Source organism: Trachurus japonicus, chromosome 9 (genome assembly GCF_045865225.1).
Source record: "Trachurus japonicus isolate A0001 chromosome 9, Traja_1.0".
NCBI lineage: Eukaryota > Metazoa > Chordata > Actinopteri > Carangiformes > Carangidae > Trachurus > Trachurus japonicus.
This window is the reverse complement of record NC_140915.1, coordinates 37,659,199-37,674,625: the sequence shown is the minus strand read 5'-3', so window position 1 is coordinate 37,674,625 and position 15,427 is coordinate 37,659,199. Positions and strand designations below refer to the sequence as shown.

The following is a 15,427-nucleotide window of genomic DNA, read 5'->3' as shown; positions in this document are numbered from 1 at the left end:
GCTCTCCACCTGCTGTGTGACTGTTGTTGGACTGTGGAGGGGTCTGTCACCTCACACCGATCACCAGCAGGAGATGATCTGCTCTGTGTGACTTCTGTCTGTGGCTGATTTACTGTCTGTGGCTGATTTACACTTTAAAGTCTTAAAGTCATAAGATGAAACAGGACAAAGACAAAGCCCTGTGTAGCAGAGTAAGGAATGCATTTTATGCCTGAAGTAAAGTGATAGTTCATGTAGAGGCCGGCTCTGAGTCCAGCTAACTGAAACCAGCTGGTTCCTTCACGCTTTACAGTTGTAAAGATGTGTGGCTGCTCGGCCAGTTCCTACTGTTGATGTGAGTATTTTAGACGGAGGTAGTGGTTGTACAGCTTCAATAACCTTGGCTTCCTGCTGACTGCGCCTGGACATAATTGCGTTTGCAATCTGCCCTGTCCGGTTCTGGCCGGATTTGGACACTGGCTGCTCCGAGGATCACACCGAGGTTAATCCGTCCAGTCTATAGCAGGCTCTGGTGGGAGGCGGGATCTTGCTGGTTTGAGTGACAGCGAGACCCTAGGTAGGACCCTTCTGGGCAGAGAGATAGTAGCTCACCAGACTTATCTCCCCCTCCCACAACACACCAACTGACATCCCCCGGCAAGACAGAAGCAGTACAGGACAAAGAAGAAGTTAAAGCACCAGTTATATGTTTGTTGATTATAATGAAGGGTGAATTGAGCCACTTTAATTGTTCATTGATAAATTAAAGTATTTTAAATGCGTTGGACAAAAGTTAAGCTACGCTGTGTCATTAAATGTGGTCTACAGCAGCTGTGTCATGCATTAAAAGGAAGTTGCACTTAGTGGTAGTAGATTCTACATCATGTAATTAACAACCCCACCTGGCTGTGGGTTTTACACGTAGTAATGATGTGTTTAATGTGTTTCTGAATGACAGTTACTGTATGTGTCAATAAACAACACAGTGTTTGTGAAGGGGGCGTCCAGCACTTTCATCAGGCTAAATATAGCCGTTATCAGCCCGGCAACATGAGTGTGCAGTTCAGCAGAGAGAACACTTGTGTGTCATCAACACTCGTGAGGCCTAACTGACTGTGTCAGAGAACGACAGATGAAGCCGCAGAAACCACAGGCTGCTGGAAGACCATTGAGAAAAGAAGTCGTGACCTCAGCTCCACTACTCAGAGTCCTCACAATCCCGGTTATCAAATGTGCTCAGCATCACCATGGTCACGAGACGGAAGTGAAACATGAAAAAAGAAGATGTGGATGGTGAATAGTGGAGTAAAGAGGAGGACAGGACAACTATCACAGAGAACCGGGCAAAAGAACAGAAGAATGATCTTAGTGTTTCTGCTCTGTCTTATTGCAGGTAAAAAAATACTGATGACAGGTTCCCCCACCAGCCCCACTTAGTTATCATTCACTAACTGAGAATGATGGAAGACACTGACTCTGTGTCTCTGTCCTGTCAGGTGGGCCAGCAGCAGGTCAGACACTGGATGTGTGCGCCAGCTGCCACGCCAACGCCAAATGTGACGACAAAGACGACGGCTCTGGAAAAGTTTGTAACTGCAAGTATGGGTTTGTTGGAAATGGAAGAACCTACTGTCAAGGTAAGAATCAATCATATTACATCATATATATCATCATCATGTTATATTAGATTAGATATATTAGGAGGCACAGTTAGTGGTGAGAATAGTGGAGCTTAAGAACCAGAGACATGACACAACTTCAAATGGATGCAAACATTTTTCTTTGTTGTGTTTGACGTGCTGCATTCTTCACATTTTTTAAGGTGATGTTAATGTTTTAGCTTGTTTCTCCGTGGTCCAGAAAGATCCTACTGGATACATCATCTGGGAACCATGAAAATTTGAATGGCAGCCCATCCAGATTCTTGTTGTTTTAAGTTTGGACCACAGAGGGAGATGGACTCACACACCAACAGAACCTCAAGCCACGTCACTCTCTACTATAATGAACGTAACTAATGTTTGTTTCTTTACTTACAGATAAAGATGAGTGTCAGATACCCAGGCTGTGTGGGCAGCACACCATATGCCACAACACATATGGCAGCTACTTCTGTAGGTGCCTGTCCGGCTACAGCCCCTCAAACAATATGGACAGCTTCATCCCCAATGATGGGACCCACTGCCAGGGTGAGTGTAGTCTGGACCTGGTCCGAGTCTCCCAGGTCTGTGAGGCATGAATCAGACAAGACAAAAAACATTTGGAAGACACTATAAGTGAAACATTATAAAATATTGACTAGAAATGTAATATGCCAGCACATTGGTCAGCCATAATAACATTAACATTAGTTATCAGTTTTAATGTCATGAGCATGTTAAAGCAAACACAAAACATGATACATTTTGTCTTATTAATTTTCCCAACAAATCAAATGGCGCGGTGGCGACTCTTCTCTTAGAACTAGTGTGAAAACCTTAACAAAGTGGATGACGCTGGTGTTTTTAACTCAGATACACTCTGATTGGCTCCACAGACATTGATGAGTGCAGGACCACAGGGCTGTGTGGAGAGGGAGGTCAGTGCAACAACCTGGACGGCAGTTATGAGTGCAGCTGTCAGGTGGGATACAGAGTCCACAACGGAGTCGAGCCGTTTCATCCGGACAGAGACAAGGCTTCCTGCAAAGGTAAAACTGCCTTAATGGAATTTGGATTATACTTAGTTTTCCCCAGTCACATACTCCCAGGAGGATTTTGGATCACGCTGCAGCTCAGACCTATTCTTAGATAAACTTGTGAACTCATTTTCCCCTCAAAGTCCCAATTCCTCCCTACTTCATGCTTTCATTGCACCACAGCCACAGAACCAAATGGTTTCTGTCTAGTTATAGTGGACTGGTTTAAATCCAAACTCTGATAGGACTCCTTCTCAGTTTATGCAAATCAATAATTATTGATCCTAAATCTCCTGAGATCTTTTTCATGAAGTCTGGCTCACATCAGCAAGTTGTGTAAACTAAGTATGTATTTTATAATCCAGATAAGCTCTCATTTAAATTTCCAATCATGTTCCCTGAACTGGGCTCCAGGTTGCTAAATCCAACTATTTGTGTGTTATTGGTTAAAATAAACCATTAGTTCCTAATTCTATTTTAGCTGAAGATCGATCATGATTTAAGACATTTGTAATTCCCTCACCTTTTCTTACCACTGTCGTAAAACCTTTTTTCTGTGAAAATCTGGATCTAAAATGTAGTGTTTCATGTTGTGGCCTGACTCAGTGGTGGACTGTGGCCAGCCTGCCACAGCGGCGGACACAGTGCTGCTGTCACTCACAGAAACCACATACGGCGGCGTAGCCACGTTTGTCTGTGACGAGGGCTTCATCTGGGCGGGTGGAGACAACGCCTCTGTGTGTGGAGCTAATGGAGTGTGGGGAGGGAAACCTCTGGTCTGTGAAGGTAACATAACTATCTCTCTCTCCAAAGCTTCTTCTTCTCACACTAACCATCAGTCATCAGGACACTGAGACTGAGCTTTGCTTCCTCTAAGCTTTGGGGCTCATAACATTCATCATAACATGTGTGTTTCTGTTTGATTGTTTCACTTTTATGAGTTTATAGACATTTAATTTAATGGTTATGAGGTAAAGATGAAAAATGTACTGTAACAGGGCTTCATAGTGTGATGTCATGTGATTGATACAATGAATATCTCTATCAGTGCTATGGATGACACCACCACACTGTTCCAGGATCAACTGCAACTTCAATAATCTCTTAACTTTTCATCTTTTATCATTATCAGGTTATAACATTTTGGTTTATGATCAAATCCCTGCAGATGAATGGCTTGTCCATCAGCTTCCTGTGTGTTATGTGCTAATGACCAAATTAGGAAAACCATGACGATGAACCTGGAACACATATGACCTGATCAACATTGTCATGCATTCAGGCTGCGTACAGTACAGCCTCACACAGCTGCTAACAGAGCTCTAGACTTCTATTCATGATTTACTAAGACAGGATTGATGCAGCGTGTCACTTTGGTTCTCAGAGGTTGACTGTGGCTCTCCCCCTGCCCTCCCACACTCTAATATACTGTGGAATAAGAGCTCAAGAATGGGAACTGAGGCTGTTTATCAGTGTGATACTGGCTATCATAATGTTGGAAAGGGAAATGTCTCCGTTTGCACTGCTGCTGGACAGTGGGCCGAGCCCCCTGTGCTCTGCCAAGGTACAGTCACTGCTTTATCACGTCATAACAGAGGTTTTCCAATAAACTATACATGTGTCTGTGTGTGTCACACTTTTAATTTAATGAAAATGGTTTAACTTAAAGGGATAGTTCAACATTTTGGCAAACTGGCCCATTGCCATAATCCCTATAGTTTTAGGAGTAGGTTCATTACCTTTAGTTGTCAGTGCAAGCTGTTTTTAGAACTGCTAAAAAGCTACGGAGGCTCATGGAATTTCTTGGTTTCCCTCATCTACTGTAACTCATCAAATACACAATCCAACAACTCCAAAACGCTCTAGTGGACAGGTTGTGACCTGCACATTCACCAGACGGAAATGCAGAGACTACTTGCCGAAAAACTGCCCTCGACGGGAACGCGCATCAGCGGTTTTGCATGAATTTACCTCGAAAACAACTCCTTCTCGTACAGTTCTGTTATTATCTCATAGCGTGGTGAATGTGCAGGTCACAACTTGTCCACCAGAGCGTTTTGGAGTTGTTGGATTGTGTAGCCTATTTGATGAGTTTGATAAGGGGAAACCAAGAAATCCCATTAGCCTCCATAGCGTAGCGTAGCTCCGCCATTCTGAAAATAGCTTGCACCAACAATTAAAGGTAACAAACCTACTCCTAAAACTATAGGGATTATGGCAATGGGCATATTTGCCAAAATGTTGATCTATCCCTTTAAATCCCAGCATTTATATTACATGGCTGTGCTGTTCGTTATAGAAACTCGGTGTGGAAGTCCTCCTGAGGCTGAATCCACTGAGCGAGTGTGGAACGGTAGCACAGCTCCTGGCAGCAGTGTGCTCTATGTCTGTAAAAAGGGCTTTGTTAACAGAGGAGGACATAATGTATCAGTGTGTAATGAAAACGGTCAGTGGACACCGCCAGCTCTGTCATGCCAAGGTAAATCAGTGTTTGACGCATGTGAAAGTGTTTTCTTTCCTAAGGTGTTTTCTATTCTGTACACATTTGTGTGTAACCAGCTCTGGAGAAAAGAGTCTGCTCCAAAGCAGTCGATTGACGGCTCAACTCCCAACTGAGACAATATTTACTGCACATCTCTCTCCCTTCTTTCCTGTCAAAAAAAAGAGGCCTCCCCACCCACAGCAGTCTTTCTCATCCTGATCAGTGTTAGTGTCAGTCCACAGTCTGCATCAGTGAAAATTGAAACGTGTTACATGCAGTGGATCTGTCATTTTTAAGAATCTACTTGAAATAGGACTTGAACTTGATTGCACTGTGTTGTATTTCCTGTCTCAGAGATATTATGTGGGGATCCTATTATACTGCCCCATACAGGGCAAGTGTGGAGTGGCAGCTCCAGCCCTGGAAGCACAGTCACCTACTACTGTAAAACAGGATTTTATCACAGCGAAGGAAATAACGTGTCACTGTGCACAGCTGATGGTTTCTGGACAAAGCCAAACATCTCATGCAAAGGTAATGACACGCTCCAAAGCAGTGTCAGTGCTGTGTAACTTTCTCTTTGTGTTGTCCAGAGTCACATACTGACCAGTTATCTATAATGATGTCCTCCTCTCCGTCACCGTAGAGGTTCGATGTGGTGCGCCCCCACCCGTCCCTCATTCAGTCATGCTGTGGGATGAAATTTCCACTGTGGGCTCTCAAGTTTTTTACCAGTGTGAATCTGGATATTACGATGTTGGAGAGGGAAATGTATCAGTGTGTGCTGCCAGTGGAAAATGGGACGTGGCGCCTCTGCTCTGTCAAGGTGATGATGGCATTTATCTGCATTGAGCCTTAATCTGTTTTTAACACATTGCAACATTTGAACTATCAGTACTAATGCCTTGCTGTGTTTTTGTTGTAGAGATCACCTGTCAAGAGCCTGTTTTCAAACCTCATTGTAAAATACTATGGGATGGCACGTCGCACATTGGCAGCGTGGTGCATTACCAGTGTGATGAAGGATATCACACCAGGGGCCTGAGAAACTCCTCAGTATGTGGAGAGAATGGACAGTGGGAGGATATTGATCTATGGTGTGAAGGTGCAATGTTTCAAGACCGACAAAATTCATGAATTTGTATTTTTTATCAACCCTGAAAAAGCAGCCGTTACCCAGCAGGAGAGAGTCATAATGATCTGAACTCTTGATTGAACTGTCTCCTTGTCACAGCGGTCAGGATCTGAATGTGTCAATGCTACATGCCTGTTATGAGCCCAATGTCTGTGCTAACTCGTGTCTGTGTGCAGAAATAAGCTGTGGCCCCCCACTAATCTTCCCCCATACTAACCTCCTGTGGGACCGCACCAGCAGGCCGGGCAGTGTGGTGTGGTATGAGTGTGTGGATGGATTTTACCTGGAGAGTGGAAATAACATGTCAGTATGTTCAATATCAGGAGAGTGGGGGAAAATATCTGTAAAGTGCCGAGGTACAGTGACCATCTCTGTATTACAGTAAAGCATGTATCTACTTAAGGAGAATAAATGTGCAGATGTGCGATTTCATGTTTCCTTTGGATGCTGCTGTTTTTTTTTGAGTTAATCAGTAATTCAGTGCCTCTATCTTTTCTCAGCTAAATGCGGTCCAGTTCCCTTCCTTGCCAACTCAGAGGTGGTGTGGCATAACAGAAGTGTAGTGATCCACCGCTGTGTGGAAAGGTATCACAGCTGGAGGGGCAGCAACACATCTGTGTGTGGGGTCTCCGGGGTTTGGCAGGAGGCGACTCTGAGATGCATAGGTGAGTAAAAGAACATCTGGGGGCTGCAGTGAGCTGCTGAACAGGTGTGATGCTTGTTTGCATTTAGAACATTTGGGCAGCAACACTACTGTACGTATTTAGTTACTGTAATTTGACTTTACTTTACTTTTTAAGTAATGGTGTAATGTAACGCATTATAATTTCTAAAATTGTAATTAGATTATGGATAGATAGATAGATAGATAGATAGATAGATAGATAGATAGATAGATAGATAGATAGATAGATAGATAGATAGATAGATAGATAGATAGATAGATAGATAGATAGATAGATAGATAGATAGATAGATAGATAGATAGATAGATAGATAGATAGATAGATCACTGTTTTCAAATCTACAGCACTGTATATCCCTCACAGAAATCAAGCCACCTATCAATCACCTATATGTGGTCAATGAAAAATGCTTGAAGTGGAGAGCAGAGAAATACGAGGAGGACACTGAATTTTACAAGGTAACAGGATATGTCATCATCGTTCTCTCATCCAGCTGCTGTATTTATCTTTGAGAATTGTTTCTAATCCATCAGCATGAGGAGTGGGTGTTTTTTATTCATTTTACCCCAAATTCCGTGTGACCACTCCAGGTGACATATGAAGGATCCAGAGACTACCAGAGGTCTTTCCGTGATAAAAGAAAACGGCGTCTGAGCTCTAAGGCCGAACAGCTGGAGCTCTGTCTCAACCTGCTTCCTGTCACAAACTACAGCATCTCCATCACTGCAGTGTCTGCCAGATTCACAGCCACCACCACCACCAACACCAGTTTACCAGGTATCTACCTGTGGTTTTTAAATGTGCTATATAAATAAAGTTGAGTGATTGATTGATACTGCACTGCACTAATACATTTTATTTTGCTGTGTAATGACCAATGCTCATTAAACATAATGTTTGGCAGTGCCTCCAGCACCAGTCGTTTACTACAGAGAATATGAGACTCCTGTACCAATATTGAGGCTCCGCAGAACTGCCAACACGCTGGACACAATAAGGTAACAACCAAGATCGCAGACGACAGGATTTGACTCATATGTGAGAGAGCAGAGCTGCGAGCTGCTCAGAGCTACGATATGGAGGCTATTGGAATTTCTTTGTTTCCCTCATTAAACTCATCAAGTACACAATCAAACAACTCCAAAACGCTTTCGTGGACAAGTTGTGACCTGCACATTCACCACGCTATGAGATAATAATGGAACGTTACGAGACGAGTTGTTTTCGAGGTAAATTTGTGTAAAATCGCTGATGCACATTCTCATCGGAGGCGGTTTTTTGGCAAGCAGTCTCGAAAACAACTCTGTCTTGTCCATGAGAGTGTTTTGGAGTTGTTGGATTGTGTATTTGATGAGCAAAACCAAGAAATTCCTTAGCCTCTGTAGCGTAGCTCTGAGCAGCTCACAGCTCTGCTCTGCCGTTCTAAAAAATAGCTTGCACTGACAAATAAAGGTAATGAATGCAATGGGCCAATTTACCAAAATGTTTAACTTTCCCTTTAAGTAGTGGCATAGTTTACCTAAATAATTATGCACATGTTAATCTTATAATATATCATCTTAAAAATAAAATAGATACTTTTTTGTTGTTTTCTTTTGACAGTTCATACCAAGTGTTTGTGCTTCAAGTGGAGGAGATCATGGTGTTTGATTGTTCCATCCCTGGACACAGAGACACCAAAAGAAAAAGCAAATCATCAGAGTACATCACAGCCCAGATCCTGCTCACACATGTCGGGACGGAGATGAACTTTACTGTCGGGGATGGACTTCATTATGGAGGCTTCTATAATGCACCACTGGAGAGCGGCAGAGATTATTACATCATCTTACGAGCTGTCAGTCAGTGGAAGACAGTGGGTGAAAGAATTATTACTCTACATCATAAAGATGCATTGACTGGGGAAACTGCAGCAGACTTGTTAAATCACCTACACATTTTCTCCCATAGGCTTTAAAAAGTTCCTGTGTCCTGTGGGCTAAAATAGGAGGTAATTCACCAGCTACAGTGTGATCTCTGAAGTTAGGATTTATGGACAAATTACAGTTTTGCTAGAGAGTACCAGAAACTATTTAAAAATGCAAAAACAAGCAGATGTAAAAAGTGTTCCACTACTCACCAACTACTCACATGTTCTTGTTCCAGGTACATCCTTTGTTCTGAGGATTTCATGGCTGGCTGCTGCTGCATTTATAGGACTGGTTTTCTTGGCTTCTTTTGGTGGATACAGATGCATCTGGTATGAAATATGCAAATATGCACATCAATTAATCTGTGAATTATTTATCTCACACTAATTCAAGGCTTTAGTGACTAAACAACCGGTATGCAGTAAAACGATTTTAATGTTGTGGAGAGATTAAATATGCAGTATGTGTGATCACATGTTACCATTTATAATTTGTAAAACAGGGCCCAGGATTAACAGAAACATTATTATGAAACAGAAATTTCACATTTTGAGTAGTGGAGACTTTGACAGCTGTTTGTCTGCATGCACAAAGTGTCCCCTTACCCTCGTGAATGTCATCAGTGTCTTACAATACCTTTACCTTAATAAGTGACTAAGTGCAGGAGCCCATTCTTTATCCTATAGAAGATACATCGCCATGTCTCTGAATGCAAATGCCTTGTGCTCCCTCATTTCATTTGATCCCTTTTGTATTTGCATGCTGTCTAAGCACTGTGGCTGTAATCATTGATCAACTGTTTACATAGCTTCCACAGCCCTTTGCTCATCTGTATAACTGTCCCCCAGCATTACACAAATACAGTTAATGTCAAACAGTTAACTGGACCGAATATAATGCTCTGTTTGTTTTTTGTTGTTATTTTTTCCAGGTTTTTCAAGAGGACATGACCCCACCCCCAGTGTTTTTTTTTTTGTGTTTTTTACCTGTAATTTTTAAAAATGTTGTAAATGATAATAATGAATCTTGTCTCTGCCTTTGGCAGCAATAGTGTCTGAAGAGTATTTATTTGTGTGTAAGATAAACCTTCTGTGTCATCTCCATCATTAGAACAAACAGTAGTAAGACAGAGAGATCACATTTACACACATTATTAACTCAAAGCCCGTTTAAGATCTTCTACTTATAAAGTGCACACCTGATCTAACTGAATCCAGAGGCGCTCCAGACCTGCAGCTCCACTCTCAGTCTGTGCTCCTCAGTCAGAGCTGGACAAACAGTGTGAACCAGGCCCTCCATCATTCAGCTGCAGAAGATTAATAAAAAATAAAGAACGCAGGATGAGTTATATCTTATTTTACATTTATTAAATGTCTTTAAACTGATGACTTGAAAGGCTGGTGAAAGCCTCTATAAATGTTAGTTATGACAAGTGTGACAAAGATTTTTCTTTTTCAGACTATTTGAATAATCTTTTGAGATGGATATAAATATGTAGTGACAGTAAGATAGGAGACATTTGAAATAATTAAGATTATATATAATAAAAAAAAAAAGTGGCTCATGAGAGAAGCAAATCTCCAGTCTGCACAGCGGTGATTTAAAACCGTGACACGCACTGGTAAACATCTGCACTGGGCCTTTAAATGGGTTTAGCATCCGGAGCAGCGCGTTCACATCCCCGGACAAACACAGGTCAGTGTCCTCCCGACTACAAACCTTTGACGGGTTTTTGCTGGAGGGTTAACCGGTACGCATCAGTTATTTCAGTGCCAACTAAAGCAGAAACATACTGTAGCTCGGCAGCTAGCCGCGGGGCTGCTCGTTAGCAGACAGCCTGACATGTTGGCTTCACAGTGGGCGAGTAGGCCAAAGAGACATGCAGGCGATTTGTAATTTACTCTGGCAAATGAGTTAAGCTAACGTTAAGAACGTATGGTCATTTTAGACTAGATCACTTTTTTATCGCTATAACCCAGTAATACGCAGACTACTCCATTTTGTCGATAGAGCGATAAGTTAATGTGAGCTCACCGGCGGTGCTAAGCTAGTGAGGCGGACATAGGTCAGTCAACCTGGGAGCAGCGAAAACAAAGTGCTGCTCTCCGACCACAATTACGACATTTGACATTTATCATTTTTTATCTGCAAACTGGACTAACACTATATCTACCAGAGCTCATTTAATAACTTGAAGTCATCTGGGCTCAGCTGTGAGCGCCGTTGTTTGATTTTTCATGTTTTTAGCTTGTAACGTTACGTTGCTCGGCAACGTCTCCGGCAGCCTGACTCGGTAACGCTCGAGAGCCAGCGGTGGTTCAGCACCGACCAGAAAAATATCTTTAATTCAAGCGTTTTCAAGCAAGTTTATGAACGCCGGACTGAAGAATGAACAGTAACTCTTGAAACAGATGCATAGAAACATAATGGTGTACTATTATATAACTGAAAACGCGCCTGTTTGTGTTAAATTGACAGATTTTCCAATAGAGTCTGGTTCTGTGCAGTGTGTTACCTGAATCATGAGAGCTGTGCCAGGTTTGATGAAGATTAGGTCATGAGTGTGATTGACGCAGGTGATGGTAGTTATATTAATTAGCTCTTTGTATTCAATTATGGAGGCTGTGTCTCTACATGTAGAGTTTAATGAGCTTTCATGTCCATGACAACTGAATGATTGTGTATTCACAGGTGCATCTCAATAAAGAAAAATGGTGCAGGCTGTCTTCTCCATTATGATAGTGTAGCTAATGAACCAGTTTTAGGTTACAATAGTGAACTTTTTAACTATATTCAAATTTTTTGAGATACTAAATTTAGGGTTTTCATTAGATGTAAGACATAATCATTACAATTTAAAGAAATAAAGACATGAAATATTTCAGTCAATGTGTAATTAATCTATATATTAATTTCACTATTTGAATTGAAGTACTGAAATAAACTTTTCCATGATATTCAAATTTTTTGAGATGCATCTGTGCAGCAACTTTGAGTTACATTTATTTTAAATAGTGCTCTGTAAACAATGATTATGACCTAATATGAGGCTAGGACTATCTGCTTACAGTTAAAGCAAAATTCAAAATGACATAGTGTGCACCTGTTTAGGAAAGATTATACAGCCTCTGTATTTCCATCAACAGGTGCACCGCTGCTGCTGCTGCTGCTGGCCCTCACTCCACCATGGCCCAGAACCAGGTGATCCTGCAGTTCCGCTTCGCCACCTTCGGGGACTCCATGCTGCAGAAGATGAACCTGCTGCGACACCAGAGGCGTTTCTGCGACGTCACGGTGCGCATCAACCAGGTGGAGGTCCCCGGTCATAAGGTGGTGTTTGCTGCTGGCTCGTCTTTCTTGCGAGACCAGTTCATCCTGCAGCAGGACTCCAGGGAGGTCCAGATCTCCATGATCCAGGAGGCCGAAGTGGGCCGGCAGCTGCTGCTCTCCTGCTACACGGGCCAGCTGGAGTTCCCCGAGCTGGAGCTGGTGCACTACCTGACGGTGGCCAGCTTCCTGCAGATGGGCCACATCGTGGAGCAGTGCACCCTGGCCCTCAGCAAGTTCATCAAACCTCAGGCCGCACGTCCGCTAGAGGTGGACGTGGACATGAGGAGGGAGAAGAGGGAGGACGGTTCTTCCTCCGACCCCCCGAGGGACCAGGAGCGCACTCAGATCCGGATCATCCATCAGGAGGTGGAGGAGGTGGAGCAGGTGGAGGACGACAGCACCGCTGACAACGATGATGATGATGAGGACGACGATGACGACGATGATGACGTGATCATACAGCCAAAGTCCCCTCTCCAGGTTACGACCAGGCGGCCGAAGCAGAGTATGTTGGAGAACGACATCACTATAGTGAAGGTGGAGTCTGTGTCTGACGTAGCAGAGACCTTCCCCTCCAGCCCCCCCGCTGCCCTGCACTCCCCCGAGCCCCAGCACTCGCTCATCAACTCCACTGTGGACAGTCGCAGCAGCGAGCTGGCGGTTCCACCCGGCATGGCCGGATACCCGCTCACCCCGCCGCCGCCGTCCCCCCCGGCGGAGAAACACAGCGCGCACCAGAGGAACTACGACAAGCCCCTGCAGTGGTACCACCAGTGCCCGAAGTGCGCCCGGGTCTTCCGCCAGCTGGAGAACTACGCCAACCACCTCAAGATGCACAAGCTCTTCATGTGTCTACTGTGCGGGAAGACTTTCACGCAAAAGGGAAACCTGCACCGACACATGCGCGTCCACGCCGGCATCAAACCCTTCCAGTGTAAAATCTGCGGTAAGACCTTCACTCAGAAGTGTTCTTTGCTGGATCACCTGAACCTTCACAGCGGGGACAAGCCCCACCGCTGCAACTACTGTGATATGGTGTTCGCTCATAAGCCAGTTCTCCGCAAACACCTCAAACAGATCCACGGGAAGAACAGCTTTGACAACGCCAACGAGGGCAACTTGCACGACGGGGCGCTTGACTTTGATTTCAGCCGAATACGAGCTGCAGGCTTTGGCCCGATAGATTTGTTGGACACCGTCAGTGACTCAAAAGGGCCTGATGCAGATTTTCCCTCACATGAGAGACATTAGTCAAATGAGTCATTGGAAAGTTAACAGCTTATGATAAGATGGAACATGAAGCCAGTGGTTGCATTATGAAAGACATGAGGTGTGTTTCCACTGCAGGAACTTCGGGGTAATTTTACGGAGCCGGCCCCGTTGGTGCGTGTCTCCACTGCAGGAACCTCCCCCACAGGGCCGTTTACAGGAACCTTTACGGAGTCCCTGCCTGGGGGTAGGAACTCAGATCGGCCCTGAAAAAGTCCCGGTGGGGCTTGAGATTAAAGGCCCCCACAGAGTCGGGCGTACTGTGAACCACACGCACTGTCCGCAGACGTTTGAGGTGTCATAGTCGAGTGTATGGTGTCACATTTAAAACAGGTCGATGAGAAGATTTTTAAAACCTAACGTTACTAAAAACGTGAGACGGCTGGAAAAAAGAGAGAATAAGTCAGTAAAAGACAAGAGTAGCAGTAGGCCTAGTAAAAAAAATATGGTGATAAACACGCGATCGCTGGATTACGTGACGATCGAGACAGCAATTAAAAACCCCGTCTTTTTGGGGGTTTTTTTAGAAAGCGTCTATACTGCCGGGAAAAAACAACAAGAGCAGTATACAAAAGTTTACCAGGAACTCCTGCAGTGGAAACGCAGCTATGGGTGGCTGGTTTTCTAATGGTGGCTTAAACTGGAGAACATAAATATGAAAGATGAAGTTTTTCTTCTCTGCATTTCGCTGTAGCTTAATTACTGTGGACTGTTTTTTCTTAATTTTTTTTATACAGTACATTGTAGATGCCTTCATATCATACTTGAAAATTCAGCACTGAGACAAAATCATAACAACTGTGTATCATTAATTTTATTGACGAATTAACATATCTTTGTGTCTAATGTGTCCAATGAAAAAACATTGCAGAAATGAAAATATACAGGTGTATATTGTGTATACAGTCTACTGTAGGCTTTCCGTCTTACCTGTGTGAACATGACAACATGGACTTCTTAAGTAAAAGAAACTTGAATGATGGTGGGTACAACAATATTTTATTGAAGGCAAGCTACAAATGGGATGCCAAAGTGTCTATGTGAACTGAACTTTAACTTTTATATAGGCTTTATATCTGAGGTACTATTGGACCAAAGTGACATTGTATCTGTCCTGTGTTCACGAAACTTACTGTGTGTTATGAAATTAAAATCTGACTCTTAACCTTTGTTGGTTTCACACTCCTCATGTTGTTAAGCATGTCTGTTGAACATATACGCACATCCGAACCAAATGTTTTTTAAAAAAATATGGTGTGTGGAAAATGGTAATACACTCCTGATGTAAAGTTGTACAGTAATAAAACTGACTGACTTTAAATCTTTTTGTTTGCAGAAGAATTCTGAGCGCAAAATGTTAGAGCTGATCCTTTATTGGTTTTACAAGCTGCTTCTCGTAAACGACAGGTGAAGGTTTGCAGTGTCACTATCTCTAAGTGACATGTAAATGTGTGGCGAGTGATTTTCACAAAGGTTTCATTGTGTTTTCTGTAGTGTACGCTCTGATTATCAGTTCAGACCAGCGAGCAGAATATTACAGAGCAGTTCACAGCAGGTTAAAGTGGCAGTTTCAGCTTCTTCTTTTCCACATTAAGGGTGTATATGTTGTGGGTCTGTTACAGTTCAGCCACCGGACTGGACTGCACTGCTGGTTCACCGTGTCACTGTCTTCTTCCAGTGTCCAGTATGGATAGAGTTATGTGTGTGCAGATGGATGATATACAACAACCTGTGGTTAGTGAAGTATTTGGGAGTTTAATTTACAACAAACACAAGTGGAAACATGCTGAAATAATTTCCATAGAGGATATCAATGGCTGTCCTACAAAGTAAAGTGTACAGTAAGTCAAAAGATCACATCAATCAAACCACTGGTCTGAAAGGATGGTACCAAAATGACTGTTGATAGACACAAAAGCATGACATTATACAAAAAAACTACCAGAAACAGATGGAATA

The 15,427-nt window shown here is 43.2% G+C and overlaps 2 protein-coding genes across 2 annotated transcripts; both read left to right on the top strand.

Annotated features, from left to right (window-relative positions):
- Positions 1 to 1,090: 1,090 nt before the first annotated feature.
- susd1 (sushi domain containing 1) lies at positions 1,091 to 9,915 on the top strand. Its single transcript, XM_085787749.1, is given in 19 exon segments — positions 1,091 to 1,372; positions 1,476 to 1,616; positions 2,019 to 2,168; positions 2,516 to 2,668; positions 3,263 to 3,442; positions 4,041 to 4,220; positions 4,956 to 5,135; positions 5,493 to 5,705; positions 5,708 to 5,754; positions 5,757 to 5,964; positions 6,064 to 6,243; positions 6,774 to 6,938; positions 7,323 to 7,417; positions 7,550 to 7,736; positions 7,864 to 7,957; positions 8,562 to 8,814; positions 8,910 to 8,949; positions 9,105 to 9,198; positions 9,801 to 9,915. Coding segments are annotated over 19 exon segments (2,688 nt in total). The 5' UTR covers positions 1,091 to 1,263; the 3' UTR covers positions 9,820 to 9,915.
- Positions 9,916 to 11,962: 2,047 nt separating this feature from the next.
- On the top strand, positions 11,963 to 14,638 carry zbtb26 (zinc finger and BTB domain containing 26). The gene has a single exon (XM_085787748.1). It carries the CDS (start codon positions 12,056 to 12,058, stop codon positions 13,448 to 13,450), a length of 1,395 nt encoding a protein of 464 aa, XP_085643874.1. The 5' UTR covers positions 11,963 to 12,055; the 3' UTR covers positions 13,451 to 14,638.
- The last annotated feature ends 789 nt before the right edge of the window (positions 14,639 to 15,427 follow it).